General features: G+C 39.9%; 1 protein-coding gene across 18 annotated transcripts in view; it reads right to left on the bottom strand.

Annotated features, from left to right (window-relative positions):
• sorcs2 (sortilin-related VPS10 domain containing receptor 2) overlaps positions 1 to 24,373 on the bottom strand; it is a 237,142-nt gene that overhangs the window by 19,731 nt on the left and 193,038 nt on the right. For all 18 annotated transcript variants that reach the window (XM_079671571.1, XM_079671560.1, XM_079671573.1 and 15 more), the window contains 4 exons: positions 18,645 to 18,763; positions 15,190 to 15,279; positions 4,146 to 4,325; positions 1,268 to 1,414 (listed from right to left, as the gene is read on the bottom strand). In XM_079671571.1, the coding sequence (XP_079527697.1) occupies positions 1,268 to 1,414; positions 4,146 to 4,325; positions 15,190 to 15,279; positions 18,645 to 18,763 (536 nt within the window). The remainder of the gene's footprint in view (positions 1 to 1,267; positions 1,415 to 4,145; positions 4,326 to 15,189; positions 15,280 to 18,644; positions 18,764 to 24,373) is intronic.

Raw genomic sequence — 24,373 nt, 5'->3', positions numbered from 1 at the left:
AGCTACTGTTTATACACTAATAATACTCAAATGTGCAATATCGTTTTTATTTATAAGTGGGTACTTCCTTGATGACAAGTTATCAGGTAGCCACAGTTACAATGAAGGACGGTCACTCACAATGTTAGGTTGGAATTGTTAAACCTGACCAACTGTTTGCAACAACATAATTAAAAGCATATTTTGGATTTACAAATACACAAACCAGCTAAGGCGTATTGCTGAAGCTTTGGGCTTTGTTTATCCCTGGTTCACAGTACTTTGAATGGAGTAGTTGTAACTACAATAATATCTTCGGCGCAACAGTTATATTTGTATTTGTAGCTGAATAGTTTGTAAGCCCTGATTTTCAGTTGGGAGATGTGAGTATATTCCTTCCCTAGGTCCCTTTCATACAGACCCACATGACACGTCTTGTTAATGGAAAATTAGAAACTATTTATTTTATGTTTTGATTGCATGTGCTCTACTCTCCTTATTGAAATGCATTACCGTGCTATTTTAAGGAAAACACTAAATAATAGTTTTTGTGGTTTTACAATGGTTGGTGTACTGAGAGAGTGAAAGGATACTTTTGCCAATCACAGCTACTTTTTCAAAGCAGGCAGTGGTGTTTTTAGATGTTCAATGCTGCCACTGCAGCCTAAGCCATTTAGAAATGTCACTTTGGCTTTTCTTAAGACATTTTAAAGGAAAAGAAAGATATTGAAAACGATGTTACACTTAAATGGTCAAGATCAGCATTTTGTAAAATAGTTGTATATGCTTATTTTGCAGAGAGATGAGTAGATAAATACCACTTGTGTTTTTTAGTATGCCCCATGCCAGCAGAAGAGAAAATCAATATGAAAAGTGTATACGAAAAACAAATCAATGCTAAGTAAAAATAAACAAACAAGACAGAAGATTAATACCTGATGCAAACCTCGCTCCTTCACACAACACAACAAAACATGGTATCAAGGGGTCGCTTTAAGGAACAGTTTCACATTTTGGGAAATACACATTTCCTTTTGGATGTGTACAGGCGTAAGGGGTTGTTGTGTTGTTTCTTTTCCTCCGTTTGTTTTATTGGAAACTGACTTGCTACTAGTATATGGTGTCACAGTAATTGCAAACACATTCACTTTGAAGCTGTAAAGTAATAGCAGTTGTGTATCAAACTGTAGGTCTATTGAAGATAGTATGTTTTTTAATAATTCAACTCTGGTAAAAGACAAACTCAATGAAGAAAGTGAAAGGGACCTTTAGCCGAGTCAGTACTTACTGCTTTGCAGGTTATCGTCTTGCCATTCATGTCAGTCATAGGCGGGGCCAAGAGATCCCAACTTTGCCCTTTGTTATAGGTGATGAGAGTTGTCACTTTTCCATCGATCTTCTGATTGGCTAGGAAGACTCCTTTGATCCCACGTACCTGTAAAAACATGGCTGATTTATAATAGCTAGGGGTTAACAATACAAAATGACTATTTTAATATTAGCCTTACAGCCGTTTGTTATGGTAAACGTTAAAACATGTAGGCATGAGAGAGAGGTAAGGCCCCAGCCACACAAGGACGATAACCGCCATATCCGCTACAGTTCTCTATCATATAGACGGTTCGGCCACACGAGGCCGACATGGAAACGCATAAAACGATAACGGGTCCCTAGGTGGGTAGATCTGCGGACGAAACGCTCTGGGGGGGCAAACGGCTCCATGTTTATGCCAATACGATCATTTCCTGATAACATTGAAGCAATAGCGCCGCCTCTCCCGCCTCTCCCGCCTCTCCCACCTCTCCCGCTCAGAGATCAGCTGCTGGGCTGTCAGAAGAGGGCGAGGAAAAGAGAGGCTCCGTTTTTTATTCTCATATTATTATATAGAGTCGTTTAGGTCCCCTCGTCCCTTGGAAGAGGCGGAGAGGTGGGTGTTTTTCATCTGCTGGTGGACTACCGGAGAGATTTACAGCAGGAGCAAACGCTTGCCTCGGGTAGAGAGAAAAAGATCCAGAGCGTCCACAGCGGAGAATAAACAGAAGGGCAACCATGGCAACCATGCGCGAGAAGTCTTCTTCGCTGCTTTTGTGGCAGGAGTACAGCGCCACTTACAGGCCCGGCATATGTACTACAGTGTCTCCAGCACTTTCGAGCGGTCTCGTGTGAACGGACACGTTTCTGGTGCCTATTGCGTGTGGACGGAATACTTTTTTTAAATATCAATTTCGGTCCGTTTGCACTATCGTCCTCGTGTGGCTCCAGCTTAAGACATTAAATCAGCAAACTGACACCCTTATGCGAGTAAAAATATGTACCTTTTGAGTTTTTAACATTTGACAATAGCACACATTAGCCACCATACAAGTATTCAGCAGCTTGAGCAGTCACAACCCTGTATCTATTAAAGACACATGAGGTGAGGATAGTAAGTGGTTAAACTATGTAGAATCTTCTAAAGATTCCAAATATAAAACAGCAGCAACTGGATTGTAATGCTATTTTGAACAATACAACTGCATTGAGAAAATGAACCAGAACATCAGATAATGCACCCTTTAACTTCCAGCAGGGGTTTGAAAATGTAAAACAGCAATGCATGTCACTTGGGTGCTGAAAGGAAACCACTGACACTTTTACTGCAGGCCAGTAAAAGTTACATTTTCTGTAATTGATACATAGATGTCTTTTTGCAGCTGCGTGGTTGCTCACTCCATGCTTTGAAGTTAAAACATTACACAGTGAACCGATAAAGGCCATTTAAACAGAGTCGCATGTTAGACATGTCTCAATTCCCCAGCTTCGGTCTCTATCTATAATTTAGGAGTGCTGCATATAAAGCAAATTGTTTGAGTGAAAGTACATGAGCCTGCTTTCATTGCCTCTGGAGTTTAATAATAATAGAGAACAGAATCAGTTTTTTTCTGTTTAGCATGATTAATTGGTTCTTTTTCATGACGTGGTTATATCCACTTGAAAGCACTTTCACACCAATTGGCTTTTCATTTTCTGGGAGAACACTCTTGATAAAGCTCCCCAAAAGGGACAGAACTTACATTTATAGCAAGCTTGGGTTTGGACCCAACTGTGTAGCTTTTATAGAATGTTAAGGTATTCTGAGACTGAAGTACGCTATGGCTATCAACAGTGCATCCAGTCCTCTACCCCAGGGGTTCCCAAACTTGTCAGCCCGCGACCTCCAAAATAACAGTGCCAGAGGCTGGTGGCCCCTGTCAACGGGGGGGAGGAGGGGGTGAATTAATTTAAGTTTTCCGCACTCTCGCGGGAATATGTCCGCAATGGAGCGAGCTTAACTTTAACTTTCGATTGCATGATATAGCCCAGCGCAAAACCTTCGTCAAACATGTTGCCACTTGTTTGTACCATTTTCAGGCGATTTGTAATCTGTTCTAGAAAGACGATGTGTTATTTTGGATTTCAAGAAGCCTATAGAACAAACAATGGATGTATTTTATGAACATGTATCCATGCTGAAAGTAGATTTAGATGTGTTAGGAGTGAGATAGAGATTATTATCAAATATTTGCATCTGATGAAGCATTGCATGAAGTCTGTTGATGATCAGAGGTTGTTGGAGCTGCATAAACGTTTTTTGATTTTTGTTTTGTCGGCAGACCATGCAGGCCTTAGAGAGTTAAACTTGGGCCTGCGACCATAGTTTTACAGTATTTTGTTTTGAAAATCCACAGTGGAGGTTTGTGTCGTACTATGCGGTGTATTTTGCATATCTCTCAGTAGCCAACGATCTGTGAGTCTTTTGGCTCGGACATAAACTCCGTAATAAATGTAGTCTACATTTCATAAGAGGTGTAAAACCTGAGAGCATTTTAAATGGCATTTGAACTAAATGCTTATATAATCTGTATTTGTATTGTTGATTTAATGTGTGAACGAGGCGATATAGAGAAGGTTAAGCAAGTGGTCCTTGGTATGAAAAAGTTTGAGAAACACTGCGCTAGTGGATTGTCAAAGGGGGAGCCTCGCTTCGGGGAAATTATACAGATGGCTAGTACGCCCCTGAAACATTTCTATGCACACGTTATTATTAATTTTTTTAATTTTCAATTTTTATTTTGTAATGATCTTGCGACCCCCACTCGGGGTCTCGCGGCCCCCACTTTGGGAACCCCTGCTCTACCGCATCTTACCTCAAGTATGTCGACGAGGACATTCTCCTCTGGCTGCTTGGTGCTGCGAACATTTTCTAGGACAATGGAGTAGTAGACGCCTTGGGGGTCAGACTGGTACAAGTTATATGTGTCTGTCTGGTACCACTCCTGGAGGGCGAGGAATACCTGGTCCTCGTCAGTACTCACTATCTGAACATCCTGGGGGAAAAGATTGAGAAAAAAAGGAGACGTGTGAGTTAAGAAGGGAGAATATTTTCTGAACCACTGCTGGGAACAAAAAAATACAGGCCAGAGAACAGCAAATTAATTACATTGAAGACACAAAAATAAAATGAATTGTGCAAACAGGACAAATTAAAAACAGGAAAATTAAATATGCCGATTTTACATAAAGGTGAGCAAGAAAGACAAGTAAAGGGTGAAGTAGAGAAGAAAATAAAGCAACAAGCGGTTACAGGTGGGGGTAAATAATGGAAAAGGGATATTAAAAAAAAGGAAAAGAGATAATAGGTACAGCAGTAAAATAGCACATTTCGATTCATAGAAAAGTTGACAGTAACTCACTTCGAGCCAGAGAACATAATCTGATTAATGCAGAGCTACAGTTATACAAACAAATTGGAGGAGATAGCGATTTACCCACTGCAAAACTGTCTTTGGCAGCTTAGAAAACTTGTTAGGTGTTCTTGTCAAAACTTGTGAGCGTCCAATGCAAATGGCTCCATCACTCATGAGAGACTGTAACTGCGGCGCAAGGAGCGAGTCAGCACTTTCGCTAAGTTAGTGATTACATTAACATAACATTTTGAAGCCATAAATAAAATAAAGCCATCAGAGCGCAAGGGGAAAGTGCCCAAGAAAGAGTGTCTATGATCATTGACACTGCCGTTTTGCCCAGAAAGAACCCTAGTGCTTAAACCTATTTTGATTTATGGTTACCTCTCACTTTAAGAGTTGAACATTGTGAGATGATTTTCATACATACTGTTTTCTAATTCACCCAGGAATCTGTGTTACCAGAAAGACAATTCTGCAACAACTTAAAAAAAAGGAAGGTAGCTTTTCAGTTTACTTCTGAAGAGCTACAGAACGTGGCCAAACCAAGTATTAGAGCTAACAGATTTATTATTGTGGCATGGGGCAAAAACATTCTCAGAACTATTCTTAACTTTGCATGGAACACAAAACTAAAAACATCATAATAGGCGTAAACCTTTCCTCTTTGTATAATGTAAGGCCAAAAAGTTCAAGAGAAGGCTGAAAAGAAAATTCTCCCATGATGCTACAGGCTGCCACTATGGCCTACCAGTTTCCGCCCTTACATCTTATTCTTCTGTCTAATGAAGGTAAAAAAAAAAAAATCTATCAAAGTTGAATAGGAAATTATGCTACAACAAAACCCAACCACTTACAGTTCCCATCTGCCTATGTATTTTTTTTTTTTTTAAATGCTTACTGCTAGGCTTACAGTTTGCACCTTAAAAGTACATGTTGAACAGATTTGAATGTTATACTAGTCTCTTTGAAATATATAAGCCCAATACTCAGGATTATAATGAATGGCAGATGAAAGAAGCTTTGCGACGCACTCAGTAAGACGACATTTCCAAAAAATCTACTTCACTGGATGGATTTGTTTGGGATGGGAAAAGACGGAATTTATTCAAAGAAGTTGTAAAGAGATTTGTAAACTATGGCATATCCAATAGTTATGTTACACTGTTTGAATGATTTTATATGAGTCTAAAGCAGTTTATCAAACTTGTACCATGAGGAATCTTCAAAAGGAGTATTCGTTTTTATTTCACTCTGTCAAGGGCTCATTGCATTGGTACAATATGGTCTCAAAAAGATATACAATGCAGGTCGGCTTCCAAAAATTATCCAAGGAACAGATATCTTTATTTTTCAAGGCAATATGTATTTAAATGACCGATCATCAGGTTCTATGAACAGATACTCAATTTCACCCCCTCTGTTCGGTGAAAGTGTACAAATTGTAGGAGTAGTTCAAAGAGGACAAAGCAGTACAAGGGTTGGAAAAGTCTGCAATCCAATAATTGGACGAAATGTCGTATGAAAATTAAAGAGAACACTTTGTTTTTGAACGGGTGCCAGAGTTTAAAATAGGAAAATGTAGGACGATGCCGGCAACAAGGAAAAACTGCTGAGCAGAACAAATTGAAAATGTAGTTTGCACTCTTGGACACCAGTATTCTCTGGTCCATTTCTGGAGTCAGTGGCATTTATCCAGGGCTTTTACATTAAACAATAGCTAAAGGAGCTACACTTTGCATGATAAGGGCAAGAGAAAGACAAATGGTCATGGGAAATCTCCGCATCTGACATGCCTAGCTATGTGTTCTGAAAATGCCACCCAACCGAAAATGCCACCTGTCTTTTACCCCCCAGCTGAAATCATGACTTGAAATCTCTACCAGCATTCCTCTTATTGGTGCTGCATCACTGAATGCCCTCTAAAACAAACATCTTCCATCCATCTCTGTCAGGAGCAGCAGGGCCAGAGACACCCCAGAGACAGCTACTGCTGGGAGTGAAATATCAGAGATCTTGAGATCTATAGGCTGCACAAGCCAAGGGAATCTATGTCAAACCTCCCTTGACCTAAACTCAGCATGGTGTTCACAACTCTACATTAGAAAGGCAAAGACAGAAATAAACAATGAGAGGGTGAAGGGGGAAAGGGAAACTGAATGCATATGCTCTTAGGGCACATCCTAAAAACTGTCAGTAACTTATAAAAGGTATAAACGAAACAGAATAAATAACCAATTTGATTTGTCAGCTGTAAAGTATACACACGGTAGCATGTCTAGTAGGGGTGTTGAAATTAATCGTTTCTATGATGCATCGTGATGCGGACGTGGACGATTCTGCATCGATGCAGGGACAGAACATAATCGATTATAGCGTAGTAACGTTGCTTCCTGATCTTCCGGCCGCAGCAGGACAATAACAGTTTTTTTTTCTGTCACACGAATATCAAATCGGTCGGTGACGCAGAGATCAGGGAACAGAACTGACAGCGGCACAGCGACACCAAACACGGAGCAGTCCGCTTTATCCACAAACACAAGCACCAGTCCAGAACCAACAGCAGAATGACCCGCTCTGAATCAGTCCGTGTCGCTGCGGCTCAGAGACACACATCGATTTATGATTTTGAAAAACACTTGTTGTCGTCATGTCAGGTTTTTGGTGGATTTAATTAAGTCTTGGATTGCAGAGTATGAATGTCCTCTTGCTATTTTCAGACGATAAATACGTGTGTAAAGTTTGTGAAGGCAGGAGGAAAGCTTCCGCGATCACCGTCTCCTCTCTGCTGCTCCAAACCCCGCCCCCCCCTGAAAAAAATGAGTGACAGGCTGAGAGTGACCTGATAGAAACTTTATTATTCACTTAATTATTGAAATATGATGAAGCCAACTTAATCTCCTACAATCATGGATTTATGTAACTGTACGACAGAGAATGTAAATGTGCACCCACATGCAGTATTGTTGTTTTTATACCGTTGTAAATACTCCAGTTGTCTGCTGTGTTCAGACTCAAGTCTTGTTTGTGATGCCACATTCAGGACATTCAGGACTGTTGCTAGAAGCTGCAGCTAGACTGCAGAAGTATTAGTTTTTAGTTTTTGAGGACGGAACAACTTCACACACAGATATAGGGAGGCTAGACCTATACAATTAATTTATTTTGGTTTATAATTCAATGTCAAGACATTTATGTTATTGATTTCTGACGCACTTTCAAAATAATAAAAAGGGAGTTCATATTTATCTTACTCCATGTAATCATTGATGAAAAATAAGCCATGTGCAGTAGTATAGAAAATGGAGGATGCAACGTATTGTTATGCATCGGGATATCGAATCAAAGACAGGATAATCGTAATCGAATCGAATCTTGAGACCAGTGAAAATGCACAGCCCTAATGTCTAGTAGGTGTACCTTCGAGAATGAAAGGAGACACTGGAGCTGTTACAGCAGAGCGTGAAGGTCAATCAAAGAAAGCATCAAGTGAAAGGTTTGAACCGATGTTGCAGCACAGTACTGCAGGTTTAAAACATCCTGTGTTTCTTTTTAACAAATTGTGTTGTGTTAACCTGTTAAAGTCCTTATCTTGCGTAATTTACTGTAGCTGAAAGATCATAGAACTGTTTCAAAATGCATTAAGTTGTTGGGTCTTATTCCAGTAACACGTGATATAGATCGAATATCGTTTCCTATTTGCTGTAAATCACTTGTTAATATCGGGAAAATGGGTCAAATTCAGAGGTATCCAGAAAAGTCTGGATTCAAACTTGCCGCTGCTTGGTGCTGTGTCGTGACGTCACGTGTGGTTCCGCGAATCCTGGTGAGTTCAGCCCGTCCCAGCATCACACAGTGTAGCATTGCTGGTATAGCCGCATGTCAACTTTGTGTATCAGTGTTTATCTCCGAGTTTGTCTTGTTTTTTCCGGATCATGGTGAAGAGGTGTGTCGTTGGCGGGTGTAGCAACACCAATCGGGATGGTTTTACCGTTCATTTGTTCCCGAAAGAGAAGGTTTTACGGGAGAAATGGGAGCGATTTGTGCGGAACACAAGAAAAAATTGGCAGTGCGCCAGTGAAACCAGCGTTATTTGTGGGGCACATTTTGTTGTCCCTGATGATTTTGAAGGCTACCAACAATGGAAGATGGGTTTCAAAAAACAGTTGGACATAAGAAAGGGTGCAATTCCATCAATTAGGACAGGTGATTCAACCCCAATGACTTCCTCGCGTTCCGAGGCTGAGCCCCAGGCATCGTCGATATTTCGCGGCCAACGGGAGACAACGCTGTCCGATAGTAAACAGGGTGAAACACAAGTGATGTCAGACTCCTTGGCGGAACCCCTACAAAAGAAACACAGGTCCGATAAAGCTGTGAAAAAACTAACACTGTCCAGGGTGAGTGAACCATCAATTTGAAATTTGTTTATCATTTATATATATATATATATATATATACTTCCATGTTTTCAGCTGAGGCCGGTGGTGCACATTCGCGTTTTGCTGGCTCGAACCTATACGGTTCTAGGCCTCTTATTTCTGGTGTAAAAGGCGGCAGAGATCGTTCAGATTCATCGTCACTGCTCGCATCGTCCACACCAAATAATTGTTCTGTCAAATTGTGCCAAATACCCGCGCTATTAGCTTTTTCTGATGCGTAAACATCAACAATATTTGACGCCATTTTTCGTTGTGAACTCTCGCTGGCTGCGCGCATTGGCTGTCGATCCGGACGGCAGCAGGGAGCCAGACAGCGGCAGCCGGGAACCACACGTGACGTCACGAAATGGCCTGCTTCCAGAAGCAAAGTTTTTTTATTGGACCTAATATTTTTCCTTTTTTTACATATTATTCAGTATGAAATAAAGAAACATACATTGACTATCTGTTGCATACACCCCCCAGAAATCAACTGCCAAAAAAAGTTTTTAATGTAAGATAAGGACTTTAAGCCCTGAGCCTGTTTTCTTATAGTGAAAACCACCCTTGAATGATGGGTTAGTAGACAAAAAGCTTTAGGAATCCAAACTATAACATATAATAAGTACCCTGTATCAAGATGTATGCAAAACAAGTGACATTTTACCTTTTGAGAGAGGTTTAACAAAAAAAGAAAAAACACTTCTGGGGTCATTTGGGTGGATTTGCCACATCTCTGTCCCCGCTCGGTCGATTTTGATGATTGACATCTCTTTTGAACCCTTAGAGCCAATAGAATCGAGGGGGAGTTCCTAAAATCCATCTAAACATTACCATTGAGGAGTGAGAGTGATGCGCACGCAGTTTGCCCAAAACCGGAAGCTGGGTTGTAGCTCTCATAGCAGCTAATATGAAATCTCCGTTTTTGACAAAAATGGAATGATGGATTATCAGTAATCATTTCAAAGTGACAGACACATTGGATCAACCTTCAGCAGCGTTTTTTTTTATCGTTTTAATGCCATTGAACACAACTTTTGATCAGCAAAACAGCAAAGGTAAGACATATTTGCCGTTTTGGCTCAGTAAAGCTACAGTACGTTTTATGTTGTCTGGGTTTGTCTTTGCTGCCCTGAGTTTTGGTCGCACAGTGATGATACGTATACCTCTAGAATCTGTGGAATCTCACCTTTCATCCGATATCTTGTTTGTGCAGATCCGATAAGTAATACAATATTTCTACAGTGAGTTCTGTGCTAAGTCACTTAGTGCTAATTCATAGGCTTTGTATTACTCTTGTGTTTCATTTAGCTAAAAATGGTTAATATCGTCAGTTAGATGAGTTTCTTCCCATTAAGTGGGTATGACACAGTTTAGTGAAAAAAAGGTTAATGAAGTAAGTAAATGTGCTGTTTACTTTGTCTGTTTGTTTCTGTCTGACATATGACCACTGTATTTATACACATACATGTATGATTTTGGAGACAGGATATCAGGGGAAAGTTGATTGAAACCAAAACAGAATAATAGCAATCTTTGATATTCATTTGGATTTATTGTCTTGTCATTTGCTTTGTTGTTAGAACTACTTCCCTTTGAACTTACTTGATTACATCAATTTACGATATCCCAAAACTCAGATGTTTTTAAACTATTCAACATGTAATTGCAGTTATTGCAACTTGATTAAGTTAGCGTGATATTCATTTCTTTATTGGTAATGTGGACAATATTGCAGCGCACTATTTACAGCGATAATTCCCAATGGTGGGCACATATCACCACCAGGAAGAAAAAAAGTCACTATATTGATTATGTGTTAAGAGACAGGCCAAATATGTACCCATAAAAATGTACCCAACACTATCAAGTGTTTTAGTTTCCTAACTTCAATCAAATTGTATTAATCACCCAAAATGTCATTATCCTGATTTCAAATCCACGTATTGGCATATTGATTGGAAGGATAGTGCATGAATGTATAATAAGAACTGGATACAGCGTTGGAGGCGGGGTCTCCTTCTCTCCTATGAGAGCTGCTCATTGGCGCATGAGGACAAAATGGCCCAACTTTTGAGAGAGCGAAACGTCACAGATTACCCATCATGCTTAGCTGTCACAGCAGAAGAACCCATATGTGCGCTCACAGAGCATGGGCCCCTTAAGCCCCGCCCCCCCGAGCTCCCACTCTCGGCTCAGAAAATAAATCTAGATTTGGGTTTTAGTGCATTTTACAACTTTAAGGACCAAATGATTCTAGTAAGGGCTATGAAATAGTTCATACTGGGTAGTTTATTTAGTTTAAAAAAAAAGTATCTGCTGATTTACAGACGTCTCTTTCCCAATGTTAGTCAATGGGGAAAAGTCTTTCTGGGCCCATACGGAAATTGAGATCCATACGGTGATACGGAAATTGTAGTACCGCCGTTTGGACACAACGAATATTTTCATCAGAGTTCGGTGCACTTCCTCTGGGCTTGGGATAGTGGGGGCAGCAAAGAGGGGAGCTAAGCTAACACAAATACAACCAAAGGACACTACAACTTCCTGTCTGCTGCTGGTCGCTCTCTATTTTTGCAGGAAAATCCCAGCGACACGACTGTGCGGCACAAACGTGAGGAGTTTCTTGCTGATTTCATAAAAAAAAGGCGAGATTACCAAGAGCAGTCAGCTGTGACATAATAGCCTCTTCACTGTGCTCAAACTCTCTCAGCAGCATTGAGCTCATTTCCTTTCACAGTCTAACACATCCCATTAATCATGAAAATCCTCATCATGCCCGTTGGACATTACTCACACAGAATTGTATATATGGCATAAGATAGAGTCGGTTCAAACATGATAACTTTCAGAAAGGCTTCACTGGCTTCTTGGCTCCGACAAGGTTTGTTTGAAGAAAAGATCAATCACACCAGTTAGTGTTTAGAAGTTTTAAATGTGCCTTCTTGGTAAAGCTGACAAATCTGAAATTTAACAATGATCAGAAATACTGCTGGGAAAAAGTGATTAAATACATCTTTTGTATCAGTTATTTTTGGAGTTTGATACGTAATAATTTTGCACTGGCACTTGTACAGAGCACAGCCTTGCTTATCATTTTGAAACTGACATTTGACATTTAATCTTCTATCTCTAGTCCGCTTGGCAATGTTAGTGGAGTAAAGGCAATGCGCTCAATACTACAGTATACTCTTTCTCATTCTGTAGTTGCCATGCCTGACAGCAGTGAGTTTGTGTCTAGACTCTCTACAACTGTTTGGTAAACTTAATATTTCATCATCACTGTCTCATGTCATTCCCTACCTCCCTGAGCGCAGGGGGCAGGGCCAGCCTGTGTGCTGAAATCCTAAATAAATAAATGACGCTACTTATTAAACTTCCATTTCCAAATAATATCCCAGCGGGGATATTACTGACACTTGTAATGCATAGCTGTGAAGTTGCACCGGCACTTTGAGGACTTTGTAAATGGAAGAAAAAGGAGAGAAAGAGTGTTAACCATCTCACCCATAAACACATTAGGTGATGTGAGTTTAATTCCTTTTTTTGCTCTAATAAAAAGGAGGAATTTTAACATTTCCAAGTTGATTTGCGATTAGTAAAAATGTGCACTGGCAGGCGTACACAAGGTTTTACAAATCTGAATATTTATTTGATGCATGTACATTTCTTATATTGAATATTTAAAAACATTTAGTGTGGATTATATGCAGTGTTCTATAAATAAAGCCCTGGGTGTACACGGAGTGAACTGAGGATTTGGAACAGCCTGAAATTATTTTTATTTTAATCACATCACTTCAGTTGGACATTTTTGCTGGCTCACTGAAACCCCCACACTTGTTTGAAAACAAAGGTGATTGCATCCTGGGTGAAAGACAACAGAAGAGGATGGCAATAGAACAACAAGGGAAAATAGTGGCTGTGATTTTGCAGCCATGCCAGCTGTATGCATGTGTCCCTGCATGCTTGTGGGTTTAATCCATAACTCAGGTCAAGTCTCACAGGACAGAGGCAAACTGCTTTCTCTGATGGCCTCTGCATTTTTCATCCTCAAGCCTTTCAATTATTCACAGTGGAAAAACATGGTGCATGGTGAAACACACACACACCCACCCACCCACCCACACACACACACACACACACACACACACACACACACACACACACACACACACACACACACACACACACACACACACACACACACACACACACACACACACACACACACACACACACACACACACACACACACACACACACACACACACACACACACACACACACACACACACACACACACACACACACACACACACACACACACACACACACACACACACACTTTCCCTTCCTCTCCTCTATGAGTCTTTCACTCCATCCCTCTTTTCCTTCTCTATTTCTTTCCCCTGTCCCCCGTCTGTGTTGCTCAACCTAAAAGCTTTGCAACGTGTGACCTATCTGCTCACCCAAGTAAGAGGACACATGTAAGGAGAGGGAGACAAGACACACACACACACACACTCACAAGTTCATGCAGAAGCTGGTTTCTTCCACGGACTAGCTTCCACATCTGATAAAATTGATCTGTATTGTCTCCAGTTGTTGGACAGAGAACTAAAGTGTGTGTGGTGTGTGTGTGTGTGTGTGTGTGTGTGTGTGTGTGTGTGTGTGTGTGTGTGTGTGTGTGTGTGTGTGTGTGTGTGTGTGTGTGTGTGTGTGTGATTCAATCCCACTCACCTTCCTCGAGGATCACTGAGTACTGTAGCCGAAGTAGTCAACAATTATGTATAAGATCTCTGTAAGTGGTTGGATTGAGCTAAAGTAATTCTATACATTTCCTGGAGAGTGCATGTGTAGAAAACACCATCCACACAGTCCTCTCAGACAGGGTGTCAATAGCACTGATTGTATTTTCTTAGTTTAAGGCTGAAAAATACATTCAATCAGCGCAGCTCAATAGCACTCGGGCAGGTGCCACGCGAAAATGGCCCCCCGAGCCTCCGACGCTGACAGCGAAGGTTCCTTGAATTGTATCGGAGTGGAGCTCATTTATCGTCTTTGTCTATGTCAGGGAGACGGAACGCGACTGGATCGATGCTCAGTGGTGAATATTTAATGCGAGCTATCGTGTATCAGGCCAGCAACCAGGATTCACTTGGGTACTTACATCTGACACCGACAGCCAAGTGGAACATAATTGGTTATAGAGTTGGTTTCAGTGACGGGAAAATAATTTCACGTTCAACTGCATGTATTGGCAGATTGGGGAACGTGTTAAAGTTAAGTGAAGATGTTAAGGTCAAACAGAAGACTCTTTATGGGCAACTAGTCAAACTCATCACTTGGTCCTCTTTCAGTATGAGTATATGAAGCTTTATAAAATCAAAGTTGGAACTAAACGGTGAAACTTTAGAGAGGGTAACTGTTTCGAGAGAGCATATTCTTTACTATGCAAGTCAAGATATTTTTTCGGTCCGCCGCTATTAGACAGGAAACCGGAGCAAGAGGGAGGGTTATGACATGCAACACAGGTCTACGACTCTCATCGAAAAAGGGACAGTGCGGGTTTGTGGTATGCACTGTGAGATGCTAGTTAATTTTGACTTGCAAGTGAATATATAACCAGTGTTGTTTTGTTCAGTGTAGACACTGTCGTCACAACACAGACGTGTGAGCGCCCTCACAGAGGTATCTATTGTTAGAAACAGCTCTAACTAAACGTGAAGATTTCTAATTTCATTCTCTCGAATAAACAGATTGACATAATTTGTAAACTACAAATGGATATATCATTTCAGACTAGGGAATCAGGTACAAGTGGATAACACCATATACTGTATGATAAACCTATTCAATCCACATTGACATCGACCTCCACAACAGTCCAATACATTGTGAGTCATACTTTCTTTGGCAGAAATTCAATAACACATACTGTAAATGTTTATGAGAAGTATCAAGTGCTTATTGATGCAGTGAGTACGTTGTTCCCATACAATAAGAGCTCCATAATTCCATAGTAAAACTAGAAACCTAGTTTAGTTAAGCAGTGACAGAAGATTAACTTTGTTGTGCTTTACCTTTGGCAAGGCGTACTTGGGGAACCTCATCTGGACAAACTCGTTGCGCCGATAGGAAACATAGTGCTTGGTGCGATTCCCTGTGGTGACCTGGAAAAAAAGACATAGAGAAAGAGAATTAAAAAACTAATATTTTAATTGAAGCAGATATTAATCATACAGTATTTGCGTTTAAATAAGTGACTGAGTCCAAGGCTTTGGAACATGCAATTTCAAGTAAAACTTTAAGGCACTGTTTTCAGGAAAGAGAGAGAACAAATACATCTAAACAAAACGAAACATTCAACATCCAGCAATGTGCAGCCGGTGGAGTCAAGGTGCACAGTTTACCATATGCTGTGGGTGACTCACACCGTGCTGAAAAGTAAAACTCCCCCACTCGGCACAGACCTTGGCATTCACTACACAAACTGGGATCTGTGGGTAAAAGGCTGAGTCATGCGATCCCTTTCCTCTCCCCCGACTACCACCAAACACTTCCCTTCCTGAGCCGGCTGATCAGAAAAAAGCTCACCAGGCACCGAGCCTGAATACCCAAACAGCCGAGGCTACGTTACGTTAGTTTGGTGAAAGAGACGGTGACTCAAACAGGAGTTGAACGCATCATATCCCAAATGATGGGCTCAGACTCATGCATTACACTTTCTGAAACACACTTCCTGTCTCTTTTCGGCTCTGTGGAAAGTGAGCTAAAACTTTTACATTTCAAAATCTGATGGAGAACCTTGTATTCAAAGCTTTTTCTTTTACTCTCCCGCTTTCAGAATATCATTTTTTCGATCGTGTATGTTCAGATTTGAGATGTTATTACAGCCATCATTTCTATTTTAAAGAACCGGACCGGCCGCGCTTTTGTTAAATGCTGAACACTGATGAAAGACTGATGAAACAATGATTTAATGTTCTTTTTAACATGAGCCCCTTAAGGAAACGCCATTAAGAAATGACCTTCTACAATATCTATGAATTAGCCAAGGCTGACACTGCACTTTTAGCCTGGACTGCTTTTTTTCAGTACTGCTTTAACATCTGATAATCACCTTAAGGCCCTGGCAAATGTGTATACATATAAATATATGTGCATTTCTGTCAAGGGTGCACGTTTGGTTGCATACATTGGTGTGGAAACAAGAACTCAAAAGAATTTCAATTCAAAAGGGCTATCTATTTCCTGCATAAATACATCCATATTCATGTCATCAAGTAATAGCACATTATACTGTAAATGGTTATTATAAGAGGAGACTAGAGGCTCAAGGCTACATTAGCAAAACAAACACAAATCATTTGACAAGATAATATAATCCATCCAATAAAATGGATCATATCTGTTGTTCTGTTGAATCCATTTCTATGCTTTTTAAAAACTCTCCATCGTACAACCATGTTAAAGAAGTGCAATTCTAAATTGGTAAGAAGTTTAGAATCAATATTGCAGAACTCTTTTCAAAGCAGGGTGTTTTGATGGACCTGTAGCGCATCCAAGAGGTTATGTAATATTAACTCTGATTTATTTGTATAATATCCTGTGAGTTTTATAGGGGTGAATACTAATCCACTGGAGATTGCTCTCTACCGTCAAACTATATTGTCCTAAAAAAGCCAGATTTTAAGGGAATACTGGTTATAAATACTAATTCACATTAAATGAGCAGAGATGTTTAATCCCAGAGAAGTGCCTGCATTTCTTCCTCTCAGACAATTGGAATTGTAAAGTGATAAGGTCATACTTAGTGGAAATGATGTCATGTTTCACTGTCCATAAATGTGTCCCTACATTTTATATCAGTTGGTTCGTAACACAGGAAGTACTAAAAGGATAATCCCTGGAGGATAGATGACCAATCAATCTTGTCCTAATGAGGGTTGTATTCCTCATGAATACACATTTACACACATTCATTTACATACATGCACAAATACAAAAACATTCATCCCAATATAAGTTTCATCGCATTTCATCGTCTGCTCTATACCAGCTCATATTTATTCTGCTGATATCAAATGCAAATGGTATTCAGCTTTCAGCCTCTGGTAGAGTACTGCATGGCGAGTCAATTATTGACAAGGGAAGATTCATTCTGCGCACACTCCCAAATGACAAGTATTAGCTATTTTAAGCCAACTCTACGGCACGCCGACAGACAGCTGCAGCCTAAGTTGTGCATGCAAACATTGAACATAGGCATTGCTAAATTATTATAAATAACAGCGGAGAAGCAGGTTTCAGGCAGACAGTTTTAAAAGGTACCAAACTATACTATTAATCAAGTAATGGCTATATTTTGAAACATAAGGGTAACTGTCTCGCCTACACTATGAATTATGATCATATGCAGTGCTCAAATGCTTTAAGGCACAAAACAGTAGGAGGGCTAAGTTCCTTTAATGCATATTTAACTTTTTCCATCTGTTATGATGGCAAAAAGTGGAAAGTTAGAGAAGAAAAATAAAAAGGGAAATCTTGCTAACACTAAAATGACTTATGGTTCAGTTTTACACTAGAGGCTACTGTGGAAATACTGTGAGAATTTCCTCAATCAGAAGCGAAGTCACAAAGGAGATCAGTTCTCCTATTTAAAACAAATGGTTGTCCCTCTGTTTTGGTTGTACTGTCTGCATCCTGTATTAACATTGTTGTTTTTGTCTCAGTAAACTCATCAACTTTTTTTCTCCAGCAACTGCAGCTGTTTGAATAATACATAGTACATAAAGGCACAGTTTAAGCCTAGCTGGTGAACATAAAATCATAACCAGGGACAAAGACTGCAAATTAGCTTCAGCTAAAAGCCCTGTGTACATTTCATCAGTCACATTCTATATAACCTTGATCCTACCTAAATGTTTGACATACAGGGAATGTACCGAATGGGAACAGAGAGAAGGAAAATACTGCATGAAACAACTGTCATAGAAAGACTGTTAACTCTCTAAGCATTAGAAGATATATAAATATTTTCTGTAAATGGGAAAAAGCTATATTGATTCAGAAAATAATTAAATAGTTATACTATAGAATAGAATACTTATCAAACACAAAATAAATGTATTTTTTCATTGATTGGTAAAGAACGCAAAATTGGAATGATAAAATAAATCCCCTGTGTCTTCAAATGAATAAACCCTCAGGTACTGTAAAGTGGATAGAAAATGTTGTGCCGATTTTGGGAGCCAGTTAGAGTCTACGAATATGCTGTTTCTATTATGTATCTGCTCTGTGTCTTATTACATTTAAAGAAAGTTGAATACTTATTATTTTAAACATTTTCAATATGATTTTCCTGAAACTTTTCGACAGGTTTACCCCAGGAGCTGCTGCATGAACACATCTCTAAACTCAGTATAAAACAAATATTTGGGACATAAAAAGTGCACGAATACCATTTCCGTATCAATAATAGAGTTATTTAGCACACCACTTGCTCCGTCCCCTCCCCCGATGTGGAGGTGCTTACCTTGACAAAGATGTAGTCGTCCTGCACCAGAAGAGAGTTGTGGTCGATTTTGCCGAGAAACTGCGCCGTCACCATTTTGTCTGAGCAGTTCTGGATGAGACAGGTAACATAAAGGTAACCTGCAGAAACAGACAGGACAAACAGACTTAGTTACTGTTAGTAAGATGTGAAACAAAGGTGTTTACAAAGATGGATCATTCTTAGCATTTGACAACAAAACACAACAACATCAACAATAAAAACACACACTTTCCTAAATGTTGCCATAACATTTTGATAAGAGTAATGATTAAGGGAAAACTAAGTACTTTTAAGGTACATTTTGAACAAATAAAAACATGATTAATTAGTGATTAAATGTGCAATCATTCAACTATTGAATAGAAAAATATTTGTATCTATTCACAGCTCTAATATACGGGCGGCTGTGGCTCAGGAGACCGACTGTTGTTGTCAAATCACAAGGTCGGTGGTTCAATCCCGAGCCCCTTAAGCCAACATGTTGATGTGTCCTTGGGCAAAATACTTAATCCCAAGTTGCTCCCGATGGCATGGCCTAAGGTGTATGAATGTGTGTGTGAATGGGTGAACGCTGACTTGTATGTAAAAGCGCTCTGAGGGGTCACAAAGACTGGGATGGAGCTTTATAAATGCAGTCCATCATATTTTAATGTATACACCTAAAGCCATAAAACATGCCCACAGACCAACACACAGGGAGGGAGAGAAGACTATGTGAATAGAAAAAGTAAGATGTCATTTTTCAGACTATTTAAGATATGACAGCTTCCCAATATACACATCGCCGTTGTAGCAACCAAATGGCCAGGAGGGATTATCCTCGCAGACACACAGCGAGGTTAGCCCAGGCTGCAAAGTTCACCCGCCATAGAATTTCGACTAGCAGCTGCATCAGCAACACTGCCTCCTGAAATTCAGCTATTACTCTCCTCCCAGAGGTGGCGAGCTGGCAAAATGTACACACACACACACACACACACACACACACACACACACACACACACACACACACACACACACACACACACACACACACACACACACACACACACACACACACACACACACACACACACACACACACACACACACACACACACACACACACACACACACACACACACACACACACACACACACACACACACACACACACACACACACACACACACACACACACCGTAATCTTCTCTGGTCCCCTCCCCAATCTGATCAATGATGACATGTATAGCCGCATGTCATCATTTCAGCGCTGGTTGTCTTGGTGGTGCCCAGCAAACAATGTGGGCTTCGTGAATAATTGGACAGCCTTCTGGGGAAAACCTGGTCTGATTAAGAGAGACGGCATTCATCCTACTTTGGAAGGTGCAAATCTCATTTCGGCAAACATTTCAGGGCTCTGTGGACTTAATCCATGACAAACTGGAGTTGAGACCAGGAGGCAGAGTCGCAGTCTTACACGCTTCTCTGCGCTCTCTCCTAGGCAGTCATCCATAGGAATCCCGACCCCAATAAAATACCCAATATTAACGGTGTGTGTGTCTGCCCAAGGACAATTTAAGGTAAAACCTAATAGAGGTGTCATACATAATAACCTAATAAAAGTAAATGTAACAACTACTACAGTGCAACAAAACAGGAAGATTAAATGTGGTCTCTTAAACATAAGATCTCTAGCATCTAAAGCAATACTGGTAAATGATTTAATATCAGATTATAATATTGATATATGCTGTCTCACTGAAACTTGGTTGAGACATGAAGAATATGTCAGCATAAATGAGGCCACTCCACCCAGCCATATCAATACTCATATTGCCCGAGGCACGGGCCGAGGAGGTGGAGTTGCAGCAATCTTTGACTCAAGTTTACTTATCAATACTAAACAAAAATTAAATTATACCTCCTTTGAAAGCCTCATTTTCAGTCTTACGCATCCGACCTGGAAAACTTTGCAGCCAATCTTATTTGTTACAGTGTACCGTGCACCAGGTCCTTATTCAGAATTATTATCAGAATTCTCTGAGTTTTTATCAGCTTTGGTACTTAAAACAGATAAAGTAATTATCGTAGGTGACTTTAATATTCTTGTTGACGATGATAAAAATAGCCTTACTGTTGCATTTAACTCTATATTAGATTCTGTTGGTTTCTGTCAGAGTGTAAATAAACCAACCCACTGCTATAATCACACTCTTGACCTTGTTCTGACTTATGGTATTGAAATTGAGCAACTATTAGTCGAACCGCATAATCCTGCTTTATCCGACCATTTCTTAGTAACTTTTGAAGTACTGTTACTAGACTACAAAGCATTAGCCAAAAGCTCCTGCAGCAGAAACCTATCTGTTAGTGCTATAGCCAAATTTAAGGAAGAGATTCCACCAATACTTAACTCGATAGCATGTCTGCATGTAGGGGAGGAAACTTATACAAAATGTACACCACCCCAAATTGATCATGTTGTTGATAGTGCTACAGATGCGCTGCGAATAAAATTAGACTCTGTTGCTCCTTTGAAAAAGAAGAAAATAAAACAACATAGATTAGCTCCATGGCATAATGCCGAAACCCGCAAAATAAAGCAAAAGTCGAGACAACTTGAAAGGATATGGCGTTCCACTAAACTTGAAGAATCTCGTTTAATTTGGCATATTACTCTCAATGAATATAAGAAAGCACTGCCTAAAGCGAGAGCAGCATACTACTCCTCATTAATAGATGAGAATAAGAATAATGCAAGATTTCTTTTCAGCACTGTAGCCAGGCTGACAGAGAGCCACAGCTCGACTGAGCGTTCTATTCCCATAGCACTCAGTAGTAATGATTTTATGTGCTTTTTTAACGATAAAATTGTTACTCTTAGAAACAAAATCAATGACCTCTTGCCTTTGACCAGTATAGTGTTATCAACAGCTCCCGGAAACGTAAGTTCTAATATTACACTAGATAGTAAACTAGAATGCTTTTCAGCCATAAACCTTGAACCATTAAATTCAATGATTCTCTCTTCTAAACCATCAACGTGTATCTTAGACCCGATTCCAACTAAGCTGTTAAAAGAAGTTTTTCCATTAATTAGCACTTCTTTATTAAATATTATGAATATGTCTTTATTATCAGGCTATGTTCCACAATCATTCAAAGTAGCAGTGATAAAACCGCTTCTTAAAAAGCACAACCTCGATCCAGAGGTTTTAGCCAACTATAGACCTATTTCTAATCTTCCGTTCCTCTCAAAAATTCTTGAGAAAGCAGTCGCAAAACAGCTGTGTGATTACTGAAAAAACTATGATTTATTTGAAGATTTTCAGTCTGGCTTTAGAACACAACATAGCACAGAGACAGCTCTGGTTAAAGTCACAAATGACATTCTAATAGCGTCTGACAAGGGACTTGTCTCTATTCTTGTCTTGCTCGATCTTAGTGCTGCATTTGATACTATCGACCATGATATCCTATTGCAAAGACTAGAGCACTTAGTTGGCATACAGGGAACTGCTTTAGGCTGGTTTAGGTCCTATCTATCTGAACGCTCTCAGTTTGTACGTGTCAACGATGAATCTTCCATGCAAACCAAAGTTAGCCATGGAGTGCCACAGGGCTCAGTGCTTGGACCTATTTTGTTCACCCTATATATGCTTCCGTTAGGCAATATTATAAGGAATCATTCTGTAAACTTTCATTGTTATGCGGATGATACTCAACTATATTTATCAATCAAGCCTGATGAAATTAATCATCTAAATAAAATTCAAGACTGCCTCAAGGACTTAAAAACGTGGATGACCTTACATTTTTTGATGTTAAACACGACCAAAACTGAAGTTATTGTACTTGGCCCGAAGAATCTACGAAACAAATTATCTAAAGATATATTAACTATGGATGGCATTAATTTGGCCTCCAGTGAGACTGTAAGGAATCTTGGTGTTATATTTGATCAGGATTTATCCTTTAACACCCACATAAAATCAATTTCAAGGACAGCCTACTTCCATCTACGTAACATTGCAAAAATCAGGCATATCTTGCCTCAAAACGATGCAGAGAAACTAGTCCATGCATTTGTTACTTCTAGGCTGGATTATTGTAACTCCTTATTATCAGGGTGTACCAAGAAGTCAGTCAAGTCGCTTCAGCTGATTCAAAATGCTGCAGCTCGTGTACTAACCAGAGTTAGGAAAAGGGACCACATTACTCCTGTTCTGGCTGCCTTACACTGGCTCCCTATAGAACACAGGATAGAATTTAAAATTCTTCTTCTCGCCTACAAAGCCCTTAATGGGCAGGCGCCATCTTACCTTAAAGAACTCATTATACCCTATTGTCCTACTAGGGCATTGCGTTCCAAGAATGCAGGGTTGTTGGTTGTTTCTAGAGTCTCTAAAAGTACAATGGGAGCCAGAGCCTTTTCTTATCGAGCTCCACTTTTGTGGAATCAGCTTCCAGTTTGTGTTCGGACGGCAGACACCCTATCTGTTTTTAAGAGTGCGCTTAAGACCTTCCTTTTTGATAAAGCTTATAGTTAGGGCTGATTAGATTCAGCCCCTAGTTTTGCTGATATAGGCTTAGTTTGTCGGGGGACATCTTACTTCTTCCTTCTCTCTGTCTATACCTGTGTACTCTCATGTTCCGATTAACCCAGCTTCCCCAAATTTCTTTCTTTTTGGTGTCTATATACGCCGGGATCCGGAGTCATGGATGATCCTGCGGTCCTGTGTCATGGATTGCGAGTCCTGGATCTTGAGTCGTGGCTGTGGTCCTGGATCATAAGTCCTGGATGGATATCCTCGTGGATTCATCTTCTTATTATACACACATGCATTTCCAAACATTTGGACTACCTATGTTGCAAATGTATTATCTTTTCAATTTATACACGGCATCTATTGCACGTCTGTCCGTCCTGGGAGAGGGATCCCTCCTCTGTTGCTCTCCCTGAGGTTTCTCCCATTTTTCCCTTTAAACTTTGGGTTTTCTCTGGAAGTTTTTCCTTGTACGATGTGAGGGTCTAAGGACAGAGGGTGTCGTATTGTCATACTGATATTCTGTACAAACTGTGAAGTCCACTGAGACAAATGTAACATTTGTGATATTGGGCTATATAAATAAACATTGATTGATTGACACACACACACACACACACACACACACACACACACACACACACACACACACACACACACACACACACACACACACACACACACACACACACACACACACACACACACACACACACACACACACACACACACACACACACACACACACACACACACACACACACACACACACACACACACACACACACACACACACACACACACACACACACAATTGACCTTGAATTGATTGGATTTAGTCTCCATTCCATAGCATCTAAAATAAAAACTGGACTATTGTTGTAATGATGAAACAATTGCTGAGGAACAATCTAAAGAATTCCTTGAGACGACTGGTACGTATGAAAATATTTTGTTTGCATTCAATTGGAAACAGGTAATAAAGAGTACAACTATGTTGAGTACAACTTCATTGTTTTGTAAAGAGTTTTGTAACTAACGTGTTTTAAAATCTGTATGACAAGAATAGTTTCCATCAATATTCGACCCTTGTCGCTTATTTCAGTGAGGTAATTATTAGTAATTGCTGGTAAACATTTGCTTGTTTTATTTACTATTTGTCAATAAATACATTAAGTG

Source organism: Notothenia rossii, assembly GCF_949606895.1.
Source record: "Notothenia rossii genome assembly, chromosome: 3".
Classification (NCBI taxonomy): domain Eukaryota; kingdom Metazoa; phylum Chordata; class Actinopteri; order Perciformes; family Nototheniidae; genus Notothenia; species Notothenia rossii.
The sequence above is the reverse complement of the archived record's forward strand: the minus strand, read 5'-3'. Positions and strand labels throughout refer to the sequence as shown.